Genomic DNA, 25,558 nt, shown 5'->3' on the forward strand with positions numbered 1-25,558 from the left:
ATGAGAGAAATAAATAAGTAAGACTTATTTATAAAATAATAAGTAGGACTTATTAGTAATTAAATAATTAAGTATGACTTATTATTTAATTAGAGAAGCGCGGCACACCGTAAAGTATGGTGCACTTAAGTAAAATACAGCACACCGTAAGGTACGGTGGATACTCAAATAAGTCTATAAAAAGAATACACTTATGTGCTGAATTTTAACCTAAGAGTTAGTCCTAAAATTAAGAAACCTAGCCGCCGCTCTCTAAACCCAGTTCTCTCTGAATCTCTGGTGGAATTGGCTAGCACCGGTCATCGGAGAAGTTCTGTTCGTGTGGACTGAGTAGATGCATCGCTACTTTGCTTTGCTCGTGATCAGAAATAGTTTCTACTTCAAAGGTTCTGCACTTCAAGAGGTAAACACATAAACTTGTGGTTTTGTGTTCGTTGATTTGTGATTAATGGTTTAATCAAGATCCGTTCATCGGGATTGTTCCGCTAAGAGGATTAATTTTTGAAAAACCCCTCTTAAATCCCTTCAGGTTTCCATATGCGCATGGCGACTCTTGCGGGACAGGTTACCTACAAAAGCAAACCTGGTTATTCGAGGGGTTTTATCTACGGAGGCTCATCTCTGTGTCTCTGGTTGTGGTGAGGTTGAGTCGGCTCAGCACTTGTTTCTCTATTGCAGCACTTTTGGTCCCCTGTGGTCCCTTGTCAGCTCTTGGATTGGGTCTTCTTTGGTGACTGCTCAGACTCTTCCAGAACACTTCGTTCAGTTTACGGATTCAGCAGGTGGTTCCAGAGCTCGACGTTCTTTCATGCAGCTCGTATGGCTGGCTTGTGTTTGGGTTGTGTGGACCGAAAGAAATCATCGATTGTTTACAGGCTCAGCGAACTCGGTGCATCATCTGTTGGACAAGATCAAGACGTTCTCTTTTCGGTGGTTGAAAGCGACGAGTAGCACTTTAGCTTTGAACTGCCATAGTTGGTGGTCTAGTCCTTTGCTTTGCTTGGGTCTTGTATAGTTTCTTTTGGTTCCTGTATCTTGGACTTTATTTGTAACCTTATTTAGTCTTATTGGTACGTCTTGTGCTAAAAGACTATTATTTATATATATATATATCCCATTTTGGCTTGTTCAAAAAAAACAAAGCATGTACCATAAAAAAAAAAAAAACAAAGCAAAAGAGTATACGAAATTAAGAGGGAAGAAAAAAAAAATTTGCATCATAATGGTTCTTCGGTCGGTTTCGATTACCAAGAGATGGAATTTTAGAGACTCGCACTTGTCTGTATGCAACCAGTCATGCTCGATCTTTTTGTAGTTGTTGATCTGAGACCCGGTCAGCACCCTTAATGTGTTGTCGGCTATATCAGTTTCAAGTCAAATTGCGAGTTTGTGTTGAACCCTAGGACATAATTTTCGCATTACATGAGTAAAAAATATAAATCAATTATTTATATTAAAAAATTACAGTTTTATAACAAAACAAAAAAAGAAGCAAAGGTGTTGAGAAATCGTGTCTCCAGACACCGATTTCTCTTAGGCTTTTAAAATGGAAATGAAAATTTGGTAGTAAGGGAATCGTTTTTCTAGGTAGCGACTTCTAAGGGTGAAAATTAAATCACTGCAAAACCATGGTATTTTGGTACATAAAAAGGATGGTAGTTTGGTATTTAATTTTTAAAAGTGTGCTAGTGTAGTAAAAAAGCCTATATAAAGTTGGACACTTTTAATTTTTAAAAGTGTGCTAGTGTAGTAAAAAAGCCTATATAAAGTTGGACACTTTATGAAGATGGAGTTAGTCTACTTCATCCTTACGAAATTAAAAAGTTTAATTTATAGTGACGGAAATAATTCCTTTATAAGTTTATTTTATATGATACAGTTAAACCTAACCTAAATTCAATATTTAAAGTATGATCAGATTAATTTGACAGTTGTGGCATAATAATATGTGGCGTAACAAATATTAAGTTAGATCTAACTCAATCCAGCCAGTTATGTTATTTTGAACAACAAAATACTAATAATAACATATGTGTTTATCTCTGTCTCTCTCTCATACTTTTTACTTTATCATTTAAACACATTTTAGAAAATACACGCGAAACAAACTTAACAAAATACCTGACAACAATTTTTGATGTTCAAACATCATTTCTCAACTCCGCCCTAATTTGCGTAAAAAAAAAAACTCCGCCCTAATTGGTCCAAAACAAATAAAAAATCAATGCTAACAAAATCGACTTGTAATTTGAAGATTGCCTCTATTTATGTACTTATATCGAGTCTCACATGTAATGTCCAACTATGCAAGTTCATTGAAATACATTATCTATATCAATCGTTAGTTGGTTCAGTGGTGATTGGCGCTGAACTTGGTAGGGAGAACCGCGGTTCGATCCGCCGCAATTGCGATCGAAGGGGGGCTGAAACCACTTGATGTCAGAACTGATCCCTGAACCAGATTAAACTGGTGGTGAAAGCAAAAAAAAAGCATTATCTATATTTAGGTTTTCGATTTTTTTATTTTTGGTACATAGATAAAATGACAAGTCATTGAAAATCACATACATAAAATGAAGGGATTGAGGTTCGAACCCCGATCATGATGTCCAACCTAACAATTTCGACATTTCTAATAGTTGAGTTAAGATTTATGGATAAATTTTTAGTTTTTTATTTTAGGTCAATCCCCCGATTTTAAAAGAAGATAATATCATAATCCTTTAAATTTCGCATTTGTAACAGTTAAGTCTTTTAAGTTTTGTAGGTAACAGTTAGGTCCTTTAAATTTGGCAAAATTACACTACAGGTCCTTTATCTTATTTTTTTGTAACACTTTGGTCCTTTATCTTTTTATTGTAACAATTTGGTCCTTTATCTTTTTTTTTCGTAACACTTTGATCCTTATCTTATTTATTTATAAAAAATAAAGGACCAAAGTGTTACAAATAAAAAAAGATAAAGGACCAAACTGTTGCAAAAAAGGGACTAAATTGTTACAAATAAAAAATATAAAGGACTAAAGTGTTACAAATAAAAGATAAATGACCAAAATGTTACAAAAAAATAAGATAAAGGACCTGTAGTTTAATTTTGCCTTTAAATTTCTAACTTGTTGCACTGTTTTCCTTCCAATTATCCTCAGTTACAAAAACTTGTTGCACCGTTATCCTTCGAGTTATTTTGTTGTAGTGTGGCCGTTAACATTGAGGTCCACTATGGTGAATATTTTGATAAAAAACAAAAGGCACATATATATGTTGAAGAAGATTAACAGAAAAACCTAACTGTTAAAAATTAAACATGAAACTTAAAGGATCTGTATGTTACCTAAAAAACTTAAAGGACCTAACTGTTACAATCGTAAAACTTAAAGGACATTTGGATGCATTTAGCCAATAATAAATAGGTCCTTTAACCCAATTGGATTGACCTAGTAGTGTTGGCTTGAAACATTGGAGTTGGTTACTGTTCAATTTTCTCTGGTGTCATTTTCGGTGGGTTAATCCATACAGAGCCAAAAAAATTATGAATCTAATAAATGACCCCACACAAATGGTCGGTGAGATTAGTCTCATCAGATTAGTTGGTTCTTGGGCCGGATATTTTATTATTGTTTTGAAAATAAAAACAAAATAAATATGTCTTTTAAGTTTCTAATTTGTTACACTCAGTTATCATCCGTTATAAAAACTTGTTGCACTATTATCATTTCAGTTCTCCTCCAACATATGTGCATTTTTCATCGAAATACTCATCATAGTAAAAGTCAACATTAATCACTACAATGCAACAAGATAATAGAAGTTAGCTGAAAGGATAATAATGCAACAAATTAGAAACATAAATGATTTATTTGTTTAAAAAACCTAACCGTTACTTAATTGTTTTTTTTGGGTTACCATGATATTGGTATGAAGTTTCCCCCGCCATTAGCGATGATTAATCTCCATCGGGAAACTTGTAAGGCACACAAAGTGAGTTCTCCTCTTCCAACCGAATTTTCTCCATATGCATCAGTCAAAAATCAAACTCCTGACCACATGTTTAAGGGGACCAAGACCCTTACCGCTTGACAAATTCCTTTTGGTAAAGAAATCCTCAATCTATTTGGCCATATTTATATTTAATTAACTTGAACAAAATTGTATGAACCTAAACATGATCATGCGTGATTATTGATATAAGGAAAGCACCACCAAATAAAGAATGAGTGGAATGAAATGTGGGTTTTGGGGCCCAAAATTCAAATCAAGTGAAAAAATGTTTTTTTTTGGTACATGAAAAAATGCTCTGTTTGCACTGTGAAAAAATGAATATAATCTAAAACAAAATATTTGTGATGGTCGGTCTCTTTATATTTTTTTTTTGAAGGAGGTCTCTTTATAATATATGTGCAATATTGCACCTTTTTTTTGTAAGACCCTATTGCACTTATTAAAACAATTAAAAATAAGAATTCTAAAAAAAGAAATTAAAAATAATAATATTTTTTGAAAAATAATAATTAATGCATATTTTAAACTTTTTAACATGTGCAAATTTACACATAATTAAAAAAACTCAATTAATATAATAATCTAAAAACTTTAATATGTCAATTTTATGTATAGATACATATAATAAATTTCTCTTTATAGTATATTGTTAATCTTAATTTTTTGGATCTAAATTCTTAGAAAGTGACTACATGAACTCATTAACTTTAGGTGAATTCTTCGGTACACATATTATGTGGATGTGTACCGATACAATGCTGATGTGGTTAACAAGTAATATAGTAATTAATGCAGATTTGTCAAAAAAAAAATTAATGCAGATTTTGTTTCTTTATTAAGTTTTTTTTATATTAAACACTACTTTTTAATATTGGCAAATGTATCTTTCCACAATAAATCAAATCATGCATCATTACACTACAGGTCTTTTAATATTTTAACTTATATATGATTTTCAACAAATTCAAATATTTTAATATTATTCTAATATCTTATAAATAAGGCAAAATTACACTACAGGTCTTTTATCTTATTTTTTTGTAACACTTTAGTACTTTATCTTTTTTTTGTAACAATTTGGTCCTTTATCTTTTTTTTCGTAACACTTTGATCCGTATCTTATTTATTTATAAAAAATAAAGGACCAAAGTGTTACAAATAAAACAAGATAAAGGACCAAACTGTTACAAAAAAAAGGACTAAAATGTTACAAATAAAAAAAATAAAGCACTAAAGTGTTACAAATAAAAGATAAAGGACCAAAGTGTTACAAAAAAATAAGATAAAGGACCTGTAGTGTAATTTTGCCTATAAATAATATTATTGTTAGTCCAATTAAGTGATATTAAACGACTTGAATGAGAAAAATTGAATTCCTTAATAAAGTAAGTATAATTAGTTAAGTTTGCATATGAACTATGTTTCAAGTTGAAGGGTTTGATCTAAATTTTTTTATTTCTATTGACACAATTGGCATTATTAGTCGAGACTTAATAGTCATTTCATTTGAACTAAGTTTTTTTAAGTCATAGTTAATCTAACTAGTTGAGGTTGAATTGTTTGATTTTAGAATTTGAATTCTTAAGTGTTTCTCATTCCCACTTGGTCAAGTTGAATAGTGAGATTGAGAATGTTTGATCTCCTTAGTTCCTTTCAGTCTAATTGGTTGTGACTTAACAATCCTTTCATAATAACTAGGTTTTTGGTGTAATAATTCGTCCAACAATATGAGATTGAACTGTTAGCTAGAATGTTGAAATTCAACTTTTTAAGTGTTTATCATTTCAATTAGGTCAAGTTGAATAGATTAACTGAGATGAATTGATTCCCTATGTGACAGTTGAGAAAATTAGTTGAGACTTAACACTCATTTCATATGAATTACGTTTCTTGAGTGATAGTTAATCTAACTAGTTGATGTTGAACTGTTACATTGTCGACATTTAAATTCTTAAGTGTTTTACATTTCAATTTGGTCAATTTATTTCTTTAGTTCTTATCGGTAGAATTGGTAGCAACTTAATAATCCTTTTATGATAACTAGGTTTTTGATTCACAGGTAATCCAATTAGTTGACATCGAAATGTTATATTGCTAAAAATTTAAATGTCATGTGTCTCGTTCTAATTAGGTGGTATTGAATTGTTTGAGAAAAAAAATTAAAATCAAACACGTACAATACAACTGAAGTTATCCTGTCAAGTCACTTAAGTTTTAACAGATCAAAGCACCCTTAATCATAGTTGGTAGAATTACTTTTTTTTTTTTTTAAGAATCACGCACTACATGAAAACCTCAATTTTCTAATAAAACTTGTTGAGGGCTTAAGTAAGAAAAGCCCTCAAACTTATTAGGGGGCTTCTATGGTACATATGAAAAAATTCAATCTACTGGTACATTAGATCAATTAATTAATAATTATTTATTAAATCAAAAAATTATTTGCCGATTATTGTATTTCAGAGATAATAATTTCATAAGAAAAGACACAATTTCAATATTTTATAAGCAATACACAAACGTTTTTACATTTTTTCATAAAAAAAATCAATATTGACTATCACGAGTGATAAAAATTTTATTTTTTTATAATTTTGATAAATAGTATTTAGTTATTATAATATTTTAAATGATAAAAAATGATTTCTTTCGGAAAAACATTCATTTACCTAATAATTTAATGATCTAATATATAGGAAAAATATTCATTTACCTAATAGAGGTCTGGATAGGGTTCAATTTGAAAGCGACTCGCAGGTGTTGACTAAAGCTATTCGAACGAGGCGTAGTGGTAATTCGGAATTTAGTTTAATTGTTGTTGATATTATCCAAATTATGTTATCGTGTATAAACTTTGAAGTGAATTTTGTTAGGAGACAAGCGAATATGGTTGCTCATTCACTTGCTCGGGCGGCCAATTCTTGGGCTAGTTTCCGTAGATTTGAGATTATCCCCTTATGTATTGAACATTTACTAGTTAATGAAAGGCGTCAAGTTTGTTTGATTAAAAAATTTAAAAAATTTGAAGGAATATTTTTAGTAAAGGGTAATTTTGGTAGAAACTCTCAAATATCTCAAATATTGTACAAAAAAAATATTTGAGAGTTTCTACAAAAAAAATATATATATATATTTGAGAGAGTTTTCAAAAAATAAAAGTACCGAATATATAATATTTGAGAGAGTTTTTTTAAAAAATATATAACATTTGAGATATTTGAGAGTTTCTACCAAAATTACCCTTTATTACAAATATTTCCTCACCTCCCATTCCCTCCATCTACTTCGAACCAAACATACTCTAAAGGAAAATGCTACTCCATCCGATCCTATATATAAGAAAAAGTTTATTTTTTAGATTCATTGTAAAATTAATGTATCTAGATAACATTATAGTCTAGATACATCAACTTTACATTGAATTTAAAAATAAACCTTTTCTTATATATAGGATCGGAGGGGGTATTTAGTAAGAATTTTTTGATGCAAGAAAGAGAAGAATGATACCCACAACCTAAAACAAAAAAAATCCAACCGCCGGAAATTGAAAAACCTCGAAATTGCATATATGAAATAAAAATATGAACTTTACGAGAAATTGAAAGAAATGCTTCAAAACGAGTGGTGCTATAAGTATAAAAAATAATATAAATTGATGAAAAGCAAAAAAACACACATATTAAAACCCTTTTGTCAATTTCACAAAAAAAAACCTTTTGTAAAAAAAAAAAAACCATTTTAAAATTTTTGTAAATTAAAAATCTCATTTTTTTTTACAAAACATCTCTTTTTATTTTGACAAAAGGCAATTTAGGAAATTTCTTTAATTTCCATTTTAAAATTTTTGTAAATTAAAAGAGTAATTTAGGAAATTTCTATTTAAAGAAGTCTTGAAATGACATGTTAAATTATTATTACATGTGGACCAATTAAAATTATACACCTTAACAGTGTACCGGTACACGTCCACATAAGATGTGTACCGGAGTGTTCACCTTAACTTTATGACCGCACAATTAAAATTTAACGTTTCTAAATTAATCATAAATATTTTCCGTTGAGATGGAGGTTGTGGGTGGCTGAGTGCTTGAAAACAGCCTGGGCATCGGTTCTAGTTAATGGTAGCCTGAGTGATGAGTACTAGTTAATGGTTCTTACTCAGTTAAAGGTGCTTACCACTTTCTTACTCAAATGAATATTATTATTAATGACGGATTGCGGGTGGTTAAAGATGTGGTGTGGAATCAGTGGGTTCCGATGAAGATTTTCGTCTTTGCTTGGAAACTATTTTAGAATCATTTACCAACAAAATATAATTTATTTAGGCGTGGTGGCGTTGCTGAGTCATCCCTTATGTGCATAACGGGCTGCTCTTATGCGGAAAATTTGAATCACATGCTTTTTTAATGCTCGGTTTTTAGTAAAGCGTGGGGTTGTATTCTAGCTTGGTTTGGTGTTCGTAGCGCCCTATCAAATTCACCTATTGACCATGTTCGAAAATTTTGTGGTCTAGCTAATAATATCATGTTTGAGAAGGACATATTGAATATTATTTGGTTGCCATGCTCTTGTTCCATTTGGAAAGAAATAAATAAATGTTTATTTCGGCAAAATGTTATCTCCATAGATGATATTTTTGAGAGAGTCATTATTAGCTCCTGGTGGTGGATTAAAGCAAAATGCATTGGCTTCGGTTATGATTGTTATCACTGGAGAATAAATTCTCTCCAATGTTGTTAATCTTCTATGCTTCTACTATTTATTGTTGGATAATTTTTATCTTGTAATATTTCCGTTATGTTGGCACGTCTTGTGCTAAGGTAATCTTATCAATATATTTTTAGCTTCTACAAAAAAAAATCATAAAAATTTAATATTAAATTTTTTATAACCATCTTTAAATAGGAACCATCCGATTATAATCAGATGGTTCTAATAACCCCGATTGCAGCCGACTGTACGAAGCAGTAACTATAAAGAGATACATGGAAGTTAGTTGGTTGTAGTTGAGACACAGTTTTTCTAATTTATTTTTTAAAAAAACTATATCTACTAATAATAATTTAAAGGGTCATCCTAAATAATGTTCAATGAGTACTGGTTAAACATACCAAAAAAGAAAATAAAAGATAAAATTAATATAAAAAAATATCTTTTCAAAATTTTAATGTATTGAATACATAAATTGCAAGATAATTTTTTATTAATATATTTAACTACTTCCTCCGTCCCAAAATTTTGACCCTTTTAAAGTTTTGCACATGAATTAAGAAATAATAAAGATCGATAAGTTAAGTCTTTTTGACCCTTGCTTTATTAAGAAAGAGAAAATACATTGAGTGAATAATTTTTATAAGAGTACAAATGGTAAAACAACATTAATTATATATTAGTTTCTTAATAGTACCAAAGTTTTAAGCAAAATAAAAAAATTAAAAGATCAAAGATATGAGACGAAGTGAGTAGTATCTAGAGCAATGTTTAGCATCTCCCAAATTTAAAAAAGCAAAGTGTTAATTAACGTCCAGTGTAACACTACTTAAAGAACTAAATATGATAAATAAGTCTTGAAATTTGTGTATTTGACTTCTTAAAAGTGTAAATAATGCTTATTCTAATGTAAAAATTAATTTTTTTTACCTTCTTAACTAGTCTACCGGAACACCGATTAGTATGACCATTTAAAAAATGATAGGGACAATTATTTTTCTCCAAATATAAGTGTTTATATTTAGAAATGGATAGAGTAAAGTAGATGTAATTAAGCATGTTAATCTTGCTTAAAATTTCAGTACAATAGTAAATAAAATAAGTATAAATAAATAATAATACCCTACATCTTTAATGAGTTGTTTTTAACCATGCTTGTCTGTGATTGATTGCTTCAGCTCATATTTTCATCATGTCGGCTTCTTACATAAAGCGAAAATAAAAATAATCAAAAGTTGTCTTCCTTTTCTTCATTTCTCTCTCTCATTTCCCGGCGACAACTCAGTTTCTCTCAGACATCACAAACCTGTCTGTTCTGTTCCTACCTTAATCCTCACAAAACTTCTTCTTACTTCCCCATTTTCTGCTTTTTCCCATTTTTGTTCTTATTTCTTTCTCTTTGTGTTTTTTGTGTTTATGGGTTTGTTTTATTGATGTTGCTGTTCCTTTTTTTGGTGTCTTAAAGGTGATTCCTTTTGTCTTGTTTTTATGTTGGGTTATGTTTTTTTTTTTTGTTCTTTTTTGAATTTTTTTTGAGTAATTTGTTGAAATGTATTTGTTATACAGATTTTGGCTTTTTGGGCACCCTTTGTTTCACTTGTTTTAGTTGCAAAGTTCTGGTTTTTGGATGATTTTTGAGGTTTTGATTCTTCAAGTTGAAGGATTTTTCATTTGTTGGGATTTTCTCTTGTTGAAGATTGAAGATTCAGCATTGAAATTTGAGCTGGTGGTAGCTTGATTGAAGAAAGTTATTCAAATTTAAAACTTATTTGGGTTTGAACCAAAAAGTTAATTAGTGGCATTTTTTTGGGGAAAAAGTGACTTTTTTTGTTGATTATGCTATGTTATTGAATAACTTTGTGGTAAGAATCAAAAGGGGTTGTTATTTCTGAGGAAGTGTTGCTGATGCTATTTTTGGAGGATTTGTTGAAGTTAAGGTTGTGTTATTGTGGAATACTTGAGGAACAAGGTTAAATCTTGCCTTGTTGCTAAGGAAAAAACGACCAATTGTTGAAGTTTTTTGAAGGGTCATCAACACTTTTTTAGGTCATAATGAAGGCTCCTTCTAATGGTTATTTGCCTAATTCTGGTGAAGGTGTGTTTTCTCAAGGTTTATTTGTAACCTCATTATGTTATCTCTCTCTTTTGTTCTAGCAAGTTTTTTCTTGTTTCATTCAACTTTTACTATTTCAAGGATAATTATTATGTTTCTATGTTGTTGAATTGATTTTATTAACATTGTAGATCCAATAAATATGTGCAAGTTGTTCTTCTAAGGGCTTATTTGGATAAACAACTTATTTGCAGCTTATAGCATAAACACTTATCATAAGCACTTATGTATAAGCTTACATAAGCTATTTCTATAGCAAAGGAGAAAATAAAGATTAATTGTTTTTATATATGCTACTAGCTATTTTCATAAGGTTATATTGGAGAGCTTATGAAATAAAATTTATAAAAATTTTCATATGCTGGTTTCTACAAAACTTATGCTGGTAGATAAACTCAAATTTTTCCCCCCTCACCTTTTTACCACCTTTTATTCTTTTCTGATTTCATAAAATTGTTAGTTTTAAAGGTCAAATCCAAATGTGCTTTGTGTAAATGTGTAAAAGATTAATGGAAATCAAAGGCAAGAAGAAAAATATTTTATATTTTTACATGGTGGTCTTATCTAACAAAACTCGGTCGGTTGGCCTACCTAACAGATGATAAGATTCTCGATCGGAGCAACGACCCCAACAGTTTGGAAGATATCTTTTGTAATTTATACTGATTTTAAGACAGAAGAAGTTTTTACCTTAATTTAATTTCCTTCTCACCTTAAATAATACAAATAATCGACTTAATTTTTCTATTTATAATCAAGGTTAGAAGAAAGATGAGAACAATATTCATGATCAATTCATTTGTAATTTTTGGCAATTGTAAATGTGTTTGCATGATAGGATGTTGTGTTTTTCTTCGAGCTCTTAAAACATGTCGTGTACTATTTCAGCCGTTAACCATAAACAAGCCTAACAAATCGAAAAGCTGAGTAAGTTAGTATTTGTATCTTTCGATATAATTTATTTTGATTTTTGTACCTATAAACAGGTGAAAGGAAAGCCATCAATTCAGAGTTATGGCATGCTTGTGCCGGGCCCTTGGTTTCTATACCTCCCGTTGGAAGTCTTGTTGTTTACTTTCCTCAAGGACATAGTGAGCAAGTATGTTTCCAATGATATAGTATATCTCTGATTCGGTTTCTGAAGGAGTTTTTATTTTCTTTTTCTAACTATAATCACTTTTAGGTTGCAGCATCCATGCAAAAGGAGGCAGATTTCATACCAAGTTACCCTAACCTTCCATCCAAGTTGATTTGCATGCTTCACAATGTTGCGCTACATGTAGGTGCACTTTTCTCACGGACACGGCTTTTCTTTAATAATAATATGAATTTTTTTAAAGAAGACTTCTAAAAGCTTTATTAATAGATTGTTCTATAGTAACACCAATGTGTGTCTGGTGTTTGACATGTGTCGGGGTCTAACACTGGCACATGTGACAACTATATTACATAGTACTTATATTTTCATATTATTTTTTATTTTTGGATCAGGCTGACCCTGAAACTGATGAGGTATATGCACAGATGACCCTTCAACCTGTAAATAAAGTAGGTCAGCCGTTCAATCTAATAATTTGTCGATATGTATTTCCCATCATTCATTTAACCTCTCCAATACCAATAATTTATAACTTACCGAAATTTTTAATGTACTTCTGCTATACAGTATGACAAGGAAGCAATGCTTGCTTCAGACATGGGACTAAAACAAAACCAGCAACCAACTGAATTCTTTTGCAAAACACTAACAGCTAGTGACACTAGCACTCACGGTGGATTTTCAGTACCTCGTAGAGCTGCCGAGAAAATATTCCCACCTCTGGTGTGTACACAACATTTTCATTTACTATGTCATGGATTGAAAGTTTCGTAGTGATTTCTATTCTGACCAGAATTATGTTTGATAGGACTTTTCAATGCAACCACCAGCTCAAGAAATAGTTGCCAAAGATTTGCATGACACTACATGGACGTTTAGACATATTTATCGCGGTATTGTGACTTTTACCTATTTTAATTTTCCTTCAAACTTTTTTAATATATTATCATTGGTTTTATAAAATTGCATGAACATTTGTTACAGGACAACCAAAGAGGCATCTATTGACTACTGGTTGGAGTGTCTTTGTTAGTATGAAAAGGCTCTTTGCCGGAGATTCTGTTCTTTTTATCAGGTAAGGAATATTTTCTTTTTAGATGAAACATCATAAATAATTTTCATGTTTGTTGATAAATAATTTTTTGTTTTTTTAGAGATGAAAAGCAGCAACTTCTTTTAGGTATAAAGAGATCCAGTAGACAGCAACCAGCGCTATCTTCATCGGTAATATCAAGTGATAGCATGCATATTGGCATTCTTGCCGCTGCGGCTCATGCTGCTTCGAATAATAGCCCATTTACTGTATTTTATAATCCCAGGTATTATTTGGTGTATATTTAATATGTGAAACACTGAATATGGAATTTCTGTGATGGCCTCTTATAGATAAACATCGGTTATTTTAACAGGACTAGCCCCTGTGAATTTGTGATTCCATTGGCCAAGTATAATAAAGCACTGTACACTCATGTTTCTCTTGGAATGAGATTCAGAATGATGTTTGAGACCGAGGATTCAGGAGTACGCAGATATATGGGCACAATCACTGGGATCAGTGACTTGGATCCTGCCAGATGGAAAAATTCACAATGGCGTAATCTTCAGGTATATAATCAAGTTGTTATTTTCATCGAGAAAGAGATGCATTATTTGTATAACTAAGCATGAAACAAAAACAAATGTCTTGTTCTCAACTTATACAATTTTCTTTTTCTTTTCTTTCTTTCTTTTTTTTTTTAAAAAAAACTTCTGACATGCATTGTTGTTCAGTATCCTATAATGTAACCGACATGTTATGTAGCACTGACACTTCAAGTTGAAGGTGTTCGTGAGTGTCCGATACTTGATTGAACATTCAACCACTTCCATTTTTTCAAATTATTAATACCGTTGCGTACGTGTCAGTGTCGTATTCGGTGTCCTTGTATGTGTCCGAAACTCGATACTATATGATTAACTGTTGTCAATGCTGAACCTCTCTACTCGCTTCTTAAGGAATCATTTTTTTTTGTTGATAGGTTGGATGGGATGAATCTACAGCTGGTGAGCGCCCAAGCAGAGTTTCAATTTGGGATATTGAACCTGTTGTGACCCCTTTCTACATTTGCCCCCCTCCATTTTTTAGGCCAAAGTTCCCCAAGCAACCAGGAATGCCAGGTAGCAAGAGTTCCTCCTTAATTAGTTAAATTTTTTATTCAGAAATTTTAATCGGTTTCCATTGATTATCAATTATCCGCCTTACAAAAATTTGTTGCATTGTTTTCAACTTGTGAAAAATTCATCGAAGTCGTGTTGATACATGGTCTAATTCAGTACTATTTCTTCATAAGCCAAATACCTCACTATGAAGTGATATAAAATTTCTTCCATATTTAAATTATAAAATCTCATCTAATAGCATTTTTTAAGAGAAATATTTGGAAAATTCCTATTATTTACCTCGCATCCCTATTATTTGATTTTGCAGAAGACGAGTCTGAAATAGAAAATGCTTTCAAGAGAGCTATGCCGTGGCTTGGAGATGAACTCGGCATGAAAGATGCCTCAAGTTCAATCTTCCCCGGTTTGAGTTTAGTCCAATGGATGAGCATGCAGCAGAATAATAATCAGTTTTCTGCTCCTCAATCAGGACTTTTACCTCCATCCATGCTTTCATCAAACACAATGCATGCTAACCTTAACACCGATGATCCATCCAAGATATTGAACTTTCAATCCCCTGCTGGACTCTCTGCTCCAAGTCTTCAATTTAACAAACCTAATTTACCAAACCAAGTCAATCAATTGCAACAGTCGCCGAATGCGTGGTCTCAACAGCAACAACAGCAGCAGAAGATGCTGTCGATGTTGCAAACACCGTTAAACCAGCTGCAGCAACAACAACAGCAGCAGCAGAGGCAACATCAACTGGCTGGACCACAAAACCTGCCGCAGACTCAGCAACAACAGCCCCAACTGACTCAACCGAACGCACATCAGCCTCAACAACAGCAACACCAACAACTACAACAACAGCAACACCAACAGCCGAATCAAAACACCACTATGAATAATGGAACAGTTGGTTCTAACCAGATGCCGAATCAGTGTGTACAGCAACCTGTAACGTACTCTCCCCTTCAGCAACAGTTGCTCTCAGGAAATGTCCAAACCCAACAAAATTTCCAGTCAGTTGGCAAGAACGGGTTGATAATGACATCCTTACCGCAGGACTCGCAATTTCAGCAACAGATAGACCAACAACAACAAGCTGGTCTCTTACAGCGGCAGCAGCAGCAGCAACAACAAACACAGTTGCAACAATCTTCATTACAGTTATTGCAACAAAGCATGTTACAAAGAGCGCCACAGCAATCACAAATGACTCAGATTTCGCCGAAAAACACCTCAGACCAACAACAACAGATGCAGTTGCTACAGAAGTTGCAGCAACAACAGCAACCACTTTCCACATCTTCCCCACTTTCGCAGTCTCAGCTTCTGCAGCAACAAAACCAGCAACCGCAGCAGCCTATGTCACAGCATCATCAGCCTCAACAGCCGCAACAGCTCGGTAACAATGCATTCTCAATGGAGAAGCTTCTCAACAACAATTACTCTTCTTCAGCTGTCATGCATCCGCAGCAGCTTCCTGTGAACAATCACCATAATACACAAAAATCACCGACAAATACTAGAGCTCCTTCCGCTTTTACAGATGGAGATGCCCCATCATGCTCAACTTCGCCATCTACTAATAACTGTCAGACATCGCCTCCAAACCTCCTGAAAAGAAATCAACCAGAGCCATTTGGAGGGCCTTTGATAGTTGAAACCAATACTAATATGATGCAGGAGCTTCAAAGTAAGTCTGACATGCAGAACAAACACGAATTACAAGGTGTAAAAGGACCTGACAAGCAAAAGTACAAAGGGGCTATCAATGATCAGATGGAGGCTTCTTCCGGAACATCTTACGGTATTGATCCTGGCAACATCCACCAAAACTTTCCACTTTCCAACTTCTACATGGATAGTGATGTCCACTCGCAACAACCAAGAAGTAACTTACCATTTGCCTCTAACCTTGATGGATTAACACCTGATCCTTTGCTCTCACGAGGGTATGATTCTCAAAAAGATCTTCAAAACTTGTTGTCTAATTATGGTGGTGCTCCAAGAGATATTGAAACTGAGCTGTCCACTGCTGATATTAGTTCACAGTCGTTTGGTGTGCCGAACATGTCTTTTAAGCCAGGATGCTCAAGTGATATTGCTATCCCTGATACTGGCGTTATGAATAATGGCTTGTGGTCTAATCAGGCTCAGCGAATGCGAACATATACTAAGGTTTGCTATTACTCATTGAAAAATTTACTGATCTATGAGTTTAGTGTATTTACTTCATACATGTTAGGATGGATGTCATATTTCCATGCTGCATCGGTATCTGCAAAGCATCCTCTAGTGTTTTAATATATCGTTTAGATAATATTCAAATGCTTAATATTTCTTTATATATTATGAAGGTTCAAAAATGTGGCTCGGTCGGAAGATGTATTGATGTCACCCGTTACAAAGGATATGAAGAACTCCGGAATGATTTGGCTCGTATGTTTGGGATTGAAGGGCAGCTAGAAGATCCTCTAAGGACTGACTGGAAACTAGTATATGTGGATCACGAAAACGACATTCTTCTCGTCGGCGATGACCCTTGGGAGTAAGTACTTAATCCAATTCATTGTTCTTCATATCACATCGCCTATACTATTTCAGCCATTTGATTTTATCTTTGTTAATCTTATGAACTCATAATTCCATGCAGAGAATTTGTAAACTGTGTTCAAAGCATAAAGATACTATCATCTGCCGAAGTACAACAAATGAGCCTAGAAGGCGACTTAGGTTATGTTCCAATCACCAATCAAGCTTGTAGTGGTTCAGAAAGTGGTAATGCATGGAGGGCACAACAGTATGATGATAACTCTGCAGCCTCGTTTAATCGATAAGCTCATCGAGTATTTACTTTCTGCAGCAATTCAACTTGTACACATTTAGGGAAATGGAAAAGTCTAACTTAACCCTTCAAAATTTCTTCTTCTTGCTTCTTTGTCTTGAAGTGAGACCTATTCATTGCAAAAGATGCAGTTCATAGTTTATACATAGCTGCATACGGGTTCGATTTTAATGGTGAGAGAGAAGTTTAGATCTTTAGATGTACCAAGAACAGAATCCTTTACTATAAGATGTTACTTTTGAACATGCTTTATGGTAGCTGCTAGTGATTGATTAGGATTTATTTTACTCATTTTTTTCCACTTCTTTTTTGGGAAGATTCAGCTGCATGAATCAGCTGGTGTATGATATGTATCATTAACAATGGTTCTAAGATAAAGAATATATGTTATTTACACCTTTGTAAATATTGTGGCTCTTAAATTTAGATTATGAGGAATCTAAGCTTTATTGTTTGTTGAAGTAAATATATGTTATTCAACAAACAATAAACCCTAGTTTTTTATTTATCCCTTTCTATTTTAAACGGACCAAATTTGACATGTTGGGAAAAAATTCTAGTTCAGGAATCATTTTAAAATTTTTGAGATTTTGCGGGGATTAAAATCAAAATTATTTTGTGTCAGAACAAAAATCAAAATTATTTTTTTTACAGGAATCAAAATCAAAACGGGCATATTTACATGACCAAAATCATATTAAAATTTAAACTTTCATCTGGTTTAGTGGCAGCTGCTTCTTGCAAATTGCTCCACACATGGCTTCCATCACATTAAATATTCTTTTTGGAATTTTCTAACTATAATTTAAATTATTAGGTCAATAATTGAAAACAATGTCTCAATATCTTTACTTGCATGTGCTTCCATTTTTAATTTAGATGGCCCAACCGTCCAACTATGTCTAATTATTGTGCAACGATCCATCTATTCATGTATACATTAAACAAAAATTAGGGGGATGTTTTTACATTACTATAACAACGGACAATGTACGGAGCCAACTAAAACTAAGTTTACAAATAATTCATTAAATTGAACTTTGTTCAAAATCAAATAAGTTGGAATTGAATTATATATAATTCCACTAATTTGAATTATGCGTTGAATATGTGTGTGATGGCTAAATTTTTATGTTATATGTTATACAATTTTTTTTGGTTATTAACTTTCTAATTTTTAGGTAAAGGGGTTCGATAATCTAGAGTTCGGTCACAAGGTAAGTAAAACTTGACTAAAAGTTATTCTCACTAAGAATCGAACTTGGGTTCTCCTGAACGATTCATGCTAAGAGGAGCTCGTTATGTTATACAATTTTGATTGTGTTGATTATATTTTGTTTTAGGTAAGGAAGCTAAAAAAAGAAAATAATAAAGTTTCCATTAGGTCGTTTCTAAGAAAATCACGAATACCTTATGGAGGAGAGGTATGAGCCAAGAAGTCGGCATTCCAAGTTTAGCAAAGAAATATGCAAATTGATTCTCTCTCTAAGTGTGCGATAGAGAGAAACATTGGTTTGAGAGTAGCTCTTTTATAGCTTGGATCAACACAACATGAATATGATACTTAACATGAAGACCTTTGATGAGGTTGACACAGTGCAAAGAATCAGAGTAGCAGACAAGTTTATCAATACTCATGTTTTTGGCCAGCAAGAGGCCCTTGTAGATAGCCTATAGTTCAGCGAGCAAAATGTCAGATGACTCTTGAATGATGCTTGAGAAGCCAACAAGATAGTGGTCGACTGGTCGACGATGTTTCTAAAAATACCTCCAAATCCAGAACGAATGGGAGAATCGAGACAACTTTCATCCACATTTATGAAATAAATATTCCTTTATTAGATGTCAGTTTCTATGAAGCACACCGATACATATCCGACATCAGGACACACCTAATTCAAAGAATGTCTTTTTTCATAGATCAATTTTAATATTCAAACAAAGCATTCAAATAGTCGGAGTCGTCTTATATGTGGGAGTGGGACTCTAAAATCAATTTCACTTCTTTAAAAAGTGAACAAAAAAGAAACGTCTTAATAACAAAAAAAGGAGTGATATTTTCTGTTGAAGAAGAAAAAATGGGGAAAAGAAGTTTAAAGTTTTGAAACAAAAGAGATGAAATGGACTTCTTAATAGCTTTTTTACAGGATTTTTCTGTACTGTGCCTCTCATTGAATCCTGTGTTACGTTTTTTATTTTAATTTTCTCTTTGACGTTATGCAGATTACTTTCTAAAAAGCATATCACTTTGTGGACCCTGCTCTTCATTTTTCTTCCATTTTCACTTGCGTTTAAATGACAAAGTCTGCACAGTGTTGTTTCTTTCTTTCTTTAACCTTTGTTTACACTTTTCTTTTATCAAATACATCATTTGTTTCTTCAAGAAAAATGTTTGGTGGCAGCCGCACATATAAGGTGTATGTATATAGTATATACTTTGATTTGATGGCCAAGTCTATGGTGAAAGAATACATCATCAAGTCTTTCACCGTGCACAAGTTACAAATACTATTATAACGAATACAAATTTTACAAAATTCATTGTTGAATTGAAAGTTTATATCGTATAGTTTATGAATTTTTATTGAATACAGTTAATCTTGATAGGTCTCAACTCAATAACATGTCAAATGATTTTCAATGTTTTTTAAAAAATCTATGAATGATCTATATGATATAAACTTTCAATGCAACGGTGAATTTTGTAAAATTCGTATTTGTTATAATAATATTGAATAAGTCACTTAGCCGGTGGATTTTGTGTGTTGGACAAAATCTACTTTGATAGACGGATAATTGAGTGTTCGATAAAAAATAAAGGGACAAGATCGATTACTATATGCAACTGTTACAACAGTCGATCTTGTTCAGATAAAAAAGAGATAAAAAGAAAATGAAATGTTGAGTGTTTGGAAATAAATATATGAACCTAGCTTAAATTTGTTGAGTGTTTGTTCCGAACTTAAATTTGTTTCGAAAAATAGATTATGAACCTAGCTTTCAGGGCAAAAACGAAATTTTGAAGAGACTAAAATAAATATATGAACCTAGCTTAAATTTTTTTTTTTTTGAAATAAAAAAAACAAAGTGATTAATGATAACTTTTGCATCATAAAATATTTAATTTTTTTTGGGTACAAACTTTGTGATAAAATGTTTTACCTTTCTTCAATTTTTTATTGAAGCACATGCACATATCTATATATATTCAAGATTTACATAAAATAAAAAGTAAACAAACAATAAATTGCACTGTTAATTCTAAAATATGATTGTTAATAAATTTTTGTTCATTTATATACAAAAGAATTAGTGTTTTTTCTGTTTCAAAAATTTAGAATTCACGTTTTTAGTAAGATGTTTTTTTTATTAAAATTATCTTTTACATAATAAATATTTTTTTTATATAATATATTAAATATTTTATTCCTGTTTGATACACGATGTAATAAAATTTTATTAAACGAAGGGAGAAAATTAAAGTGGCATATGATATTTTACAATCATCATCAATGATATTTAAACCTCCCCTTGAATGAAGTTTTATAAGAATAAGCTTTACGCAACGAAGTAGCACAATTTTTTCACAGCAAAGAGTGAGAACTGCTCCAGCAGAGAGTTGAGAATCACCAAAGATTCTTCTTTTGGCAGAGGAACTTCGGCAACAAATAATTCTTATAATCTCTTTAACAAGATAGCATCTTATTTTCGATAAATTTGCACCGAAATCCATTGAAATTTAAAGTTCCTATTTGTTTTTCAAATCACATAATAAGGTAATACAATCAATATCTCATCTAATAAACTGATACATGAATTCAAATCCACCAACACAACAACCAAACACTTGAAAACCAGTAATACCTATTTTGAATCATTTGATGATCAAAACAAGGTTAGTGTAGTGCTTTTGGTGCGAGTGGATTATGTTTGTTCATCTTACAATTATGTTTCTAGGAGAGTATAGCAATGATATCGGAACTCCTCAAGGTAATGTACTCGTAACCATCTTTGCCCTTGAAGTCATTACCGGCGTATTTTGAGTACAAAACTGTGTTCCCGGAAGTAACAGGCAAAGGTTTTCTATTGCCTTCCTCATCCACAAAGCCGGGACCAACTGCTACAACCTGTGGCATTCAAAGTATTACAAAGGTGTTTCAGACAATGCATCATTGATCCAAAATATTCGTAGCAAATATGACAATGTCAATCAAGGTTTTAAATTGCAGTCCGCATCCGCAATTGCAGCTGCAGTATTGTTGATGCGGTAACCTCCGCAACAGCATTGCATCACAATTGCAGTGTTATTTTAATTCATGTGTACGACCGCATCTTAACCGCATTAGAAGCAACAACCGCAATGAACGCAATCGCAACAACCGCAACTGTTACCGTATCCAGGACGCAACCACAATTTAAAACCATGATGCCAATTGTTAGTTAATTGTGCGTAACATATTACTCTGGGCAAATATGCAATATTCTTGACGAGTGATATTTAGATAAACTCAAGTCTCACATTAACTATAAAGATATGGCCTAAATGAACCATAGAAGTTCTGTTTTGCGGAATTGTCTTAGACTCAACTTAAGAAGTGGATGTTAGCTTAACTATAACTGTCTTTTCAAACCAAAAAAAGACAAATCATGAAAGCTTACTGTTCCAAAGGAAGGTTTATCCTTGGTTGCCTGGGTAAGAAACAAACCGCCGGCAGTTTTTTCTTCAGCTTTTTCAATCTGCAGTTTATATTTTACCAATCAGTGGCTAACTCAAAGTTATAACAAGAGTCACAAAATATAAGAGACTATAGAGCTGCACAAAAAATGACATGGACAGAAGCTACGAGCCTACATGCACCACTGCCATTAGACGATTTGGAAATATGATTTAGAGGATTTAAGTCCTCAAAAAGTAAGACATCTCAAACATTGAAAATCAATAAATGATATTTCAGAAGTCCATAAATTGTTATTCATGTGTGTGCAGTATCAACAGTTGAGTGTTTTTTTTTTCCATCATTCGATTCACCTTGTAAATTAAGTTGCTCAATTTAGCAAAGCCGGATAAAGATTAAAAAAATGAACTACTACCACTCTCCACAACGAAATAAGCAAAACTGTAAACGTTGAGTACCTGTATCAAAACTCTATCATTCAAGGGTTTAAGATCCTTGATGTCATCGGTTTCAAGGATACCAACAATGTCATCATCCTTCAAAATAAGATGCTTTTCACCATTGAAATCAACCTCAGTACCTGCATACTTTGAATACACAACTTGTGCACCCGGCTGTACAAACAAAATGCACCAAATTAGTTAAAATTAGAGAGAACTTACCATTCTTCGCAAGAAAAATTAAAGAATGATCGTTCAAGAGTTAATATCATCATAGCATAACAACATCACCTTCACACTATTTTCAACTTGGTTCTTCCCAAGTGTCTTTCCTTCTCCAACAGCAACTACCTCACCCCCTTGAGGCTTTGTTTGAGCATTTGATGGAAGCAAAATCCCACCTTGTGTTTTCTCTTCTGCTTCCTTAATTTTTAGAAGTACCCTGTCTCCCAGAGGCTTGATTGTGGTGTACTGCACAGTATAACTATCACTCAGACACATGTAGCATTGATCATAAATAATACATACATTGCTAAATGCCAAAATTGTCTGAACTACATCTCGAAAACTCAATTACCAGTGAACCATCAAGCCAAAATTATTTGTTGAATTGACACTTATAGTCATTTTATAACTGTTTGAAGGGATTTGAACTCTGTCCCCTTGAGATTACAAGGTCATACTATAAAATATACGTTAAAGAAAAAGATTACAAGATCAAACTCTTATCTCAAAGGATGGATTTCAAAGCTCATATGGGACAGTTGTAAAATACTTCCTCCGGTCATTTTTATAAGATACACTTTGAAAAAATTACACATACAAAGAAAACACATTGTAAATAATTATTTTCATTTAATACTCTTATAAATTTAAGTTTATTCCATGTATACCCTTATTTAATTACTTTTAATATTCTCTCTCATAATAAATAAGGGCATTAGTGAAATCAAACATTTAAAACATTTGAAAATTGGTCAAAGTTTTTTATAAAAAGGACCAATTTTTTTTCTTCTCAAAGTGTTCCTTATAAAAAGGACCGGAGGGAGTAGTCATTTCTGTCGTCGTCATTAATAATAATAATAATAATTTTCCCCAACTGTACTAAAAACAATAATTTCTGTCATCGTCAAACTCTTAGCACTAAACTGACAACTCATGAACAAATGATAACTCATTCAATTCTATAAACACTACTCTCCGCAATCCTCACTCATTTCTGTAACTCGCATACTCTCTCCGTCCCAAATTATAAGCAAAAATTGATCAAAGAAAGTTAATGTATTTAGTTCAACTCCATCCCAACTTATAAGCAAAAAAGGTCAGAGAATGTTGATGCATTTGCTATGAAGCACGGACACATACATAGGACACACATAGACGCTGACATGATGGCACCGATAATAATTTGAAAAGTTAACATAATACAATGTAATTATATGCATCAGTGTCGGACATCAGACACTGAGGCCGTGCTACCTAGTGTATTTTGTATAAAATTTGGACCAAATAAATTAATTTCTCCGACCAATCCAACAAAAACTCTGTTAATTCAAAAAACAAAAACTTCACCCACCCTTATCTTTTCAAACACCCAATCCAACATTTTTCATAATTACAAAACTAACAACAATGAAACTTAAAAAACATTCATAATTTCAAAACCAAGAACAATAACAAGCTTCTTCAATACCAACATACACAAAAATTGAATAAGGGTATTATCAAACTAACAAATTCCACACAAAAAATTCTACTTTGAATTCTTCATTTCAATATTATAATAAAATTATAAAAGTAAAAAACCTTTGGAGCAACAGCAGTAGAGGCTTTGACAACAAGACCCTTAAACGACCTACGTGCAGGATTACCAATTGTAACATGTCTGGGACAATGAAATTGAACAGGTCGAAGTCCTTCAAAGGATGCAAAAACGTTCCTCGTAGAAATTGATGATGCTGTTAACTGAGAAGAAGCCATTTAACAGTAACACTGTCCAACACAAACAATTTCAACAACAAGGATTTAGAAATGTTGTTATTTTTGATAGAGAATTTTGAGAGAGAAGATTGAACTTACCTTAATTTTGTTGTAGATGAATTGGGTAAGGTTGGAAAGTGAGAGAGTGGCGTTGAAATTGAAATGAAAGAATTGAAGATAATAAAACCCTAAAAATGAATAAGATTGGGAGGGTTTTTATCTTCTTCTGATAATAATATGGATGGATTATTCTAGAATTAACTAGCACACTCAGAGTGTGATCGTGTCGCTCACGCGCCCGTTGCAATTTGTTACTAACCCCATATTTTATTTTATTTTTTTGCCAAAATTGCATCCACCTTTAGGTATTTTCCTTTACTTGCCGCGGTACAACAATAAAACTCATACATGTCGTACTCGTACGTCTGCTTTGATTTTAATAGAGGAAATTCTAGTTGATTGGATTTGAGTTCACCTTTGAGTTTTCTCCAATTTTAAACGATGAGGATGCGACAGGTAATAAACCCGTCCTGGAATCCCCCGTGTATATCAAAATTATATTTTACCTGAGTTAGATTAAAAACCCTTAGACAAACTAGTAAATTATATTCATATTTTATTTTTTAAGTTATCAAACAAATTACTTTCTCTATTTTTTCTTTGGTTAAATAAATCGTATTGTTGAAACAAATTAGTTTTGAGCTTTCAACATTTTTTATTTTAATAAAAATAATATTAAAATGCAATCCAATTTTATGTGGAGGTAAGGTGGAACGGGAATAACCAAACCCAATTGGGGATACCCGAATCCTGTCGGTAAGGGTTTGAAATTCTAATTCCCATCCCTGTTAAAAATTGAGACGGATACGAGAATACCCGTACTTTATGGGTTTCGGTTTGGTGAGGGTAAAATTCGTCCCCGTCATGCCTACCTCCACTACTACATATAAAATCTCTTTAAAAACATTACGAAGATTAAGAAAGTAAATTTTAGTGACGATTGATACTGTTTTTACATTTTTATCACGAGAGCGTGGGGGATTACAAATGGTAGAAAAACATGTACTATAAGTAGGGGTATGTTCGTAAATAAATAGCTAATGTCATTACAAATTTGAAAGGGGTCTTGTAACCGGTGAAAAGGAAAATCTTACGTCAGTTTTATATTTAGGGGTTGTGGTAGTACTGTGATTTTTTTAGCATAAACTATTTATCATCTACACGTGATGACAATCAATTATATGATATTTTTACTAGTAATTTAAGTAGTTTTAATAGAAGTTGAAGCCCAAAAGCAAGCAAATACCTGGAAAAGTGAAGTTACTTGGCCCAAAAGCAAGAAAAGTGAAAAAAGCAGCAAAAAGGGCAAAAACGTAATAAAACAGCGGAACCATCGTACTCACGATGAATCCCAGCGTGGCGCGATGAGAAGGCGGTTAAATTGAAGAAAATCTGCAACAAATCTTTTCCATCGTACCACGATGACTTGTCATCGTGGCACGATGATGACTTGAAAAGAACGCAGAAAATCCTGAGAAGATCTTCC

General features: G+C 32.5%; 2 protein-coding genes across 5 annotated transcripts; one reads left to right on the plus strand and one right to left on the minus strand.

Annotated features, from left to right (window-relative positions):
• The first annotated feature begins 9,840 nt into the window (after nucleotides 1–9,840).
• On the plus strand, nucleotides 9,841–17,338 carry LOC123919678 (auxin response factor 19-like). 4 transcript variants are annotated; one of them, XM_045971648.1, is made up of 14 exons: nucleotides 9,841–10,173; nucleotides 10,275–10,803; nucleotides 11,808–11,920; nucleotides 12,005–12,100; nucleotides 12,313–12,369; nucleotides 12,488–12,643; nucleotides 12,729–12,813; nucleotides 12,905–12,995; nucleotides 13,075–13,239; nucleotides 13,330–13,525; nucleotides 13,939–14,077; nucleotides 14,388–16,249; nucleotides 16,429–16,619; nucleotides 16,725–17,338. In XM_045971648.1, exons 2-14 carry the CDS (start codon nucleotides 10,761–10,763, stop codon nucleotides 16,906–16,908), a joined length of 3,378 nt encoding a protein of 1,125 aa, XP_045827604.1. In that variant the 5' UTR covers nucleotides 9,841–10,173; nucleotides 10,275–10,760; the 3' UTR covers nucleotides 16,909–17,338. The 4 variants fall into 4 exon arrangements, with proteins under 4 accessions (XP_045827604.1, XP_045827605.1, XP_045827606.1 ...); XM_045971649.1 differs by having other exon boundaries at nucleotides 9,847–10,803; XM_045971650.1 differs by lacking the exons at nucleotides 9,841–10,173; nucleotides 10,275–10,803 and having other exon boundaries at nucleotides 12,012–12,100.
• Nucleotides 17,339–20,644: 3,306 nt separating this feature from the next.
• Nucleotides 20,645–24,255, minus strand: LOC123923521 (20 kDa chaperonin, chloroplastic-like). The gene is made up of 6 exons (XM_045976209.1): nucleotides 24,112–24,255; nucleotides 23,839–24,024; nucleotides 22,324–22,503; nucleotides 22,051–22,206; nucleotides 21,576–21,653; nucleotides 20,645–21,043 (listed from the first exon to the last, which is right to left on the minus strand). Exons 2-6 carry the CDS (start codon nucleotides 24,010–24,012, stop codon nucleotides 20,870–20,872), a joined length of 762 nt encoding a protein of 253 aa, XP_045832165.1. The 5' UTR covers nucleotides 24,013–24,024; nucleotides 24,112–24,255; the 3' UTR covers nucleotides 20,645–20,869.
• Nucleotides 24,256–25,558: the final 1,303 nt, after the last annotated feature.

The sequence above is a fragment of the Trifolium pratense genome, linkage group LG4 (genome assembly GCF_020283565.1).
Source record: "Trifolium pratense cultivar HEN17-A07 linkage group LG4, ARS_RC_1.1, whole genome shotgun sequence".
Lineage (NCBI taxonomy): Eukaryota > Viridiplantae > Streptophyta > Magnoliopsida > Fabales > Fabaceae > Trifolium > Trifolium pratense.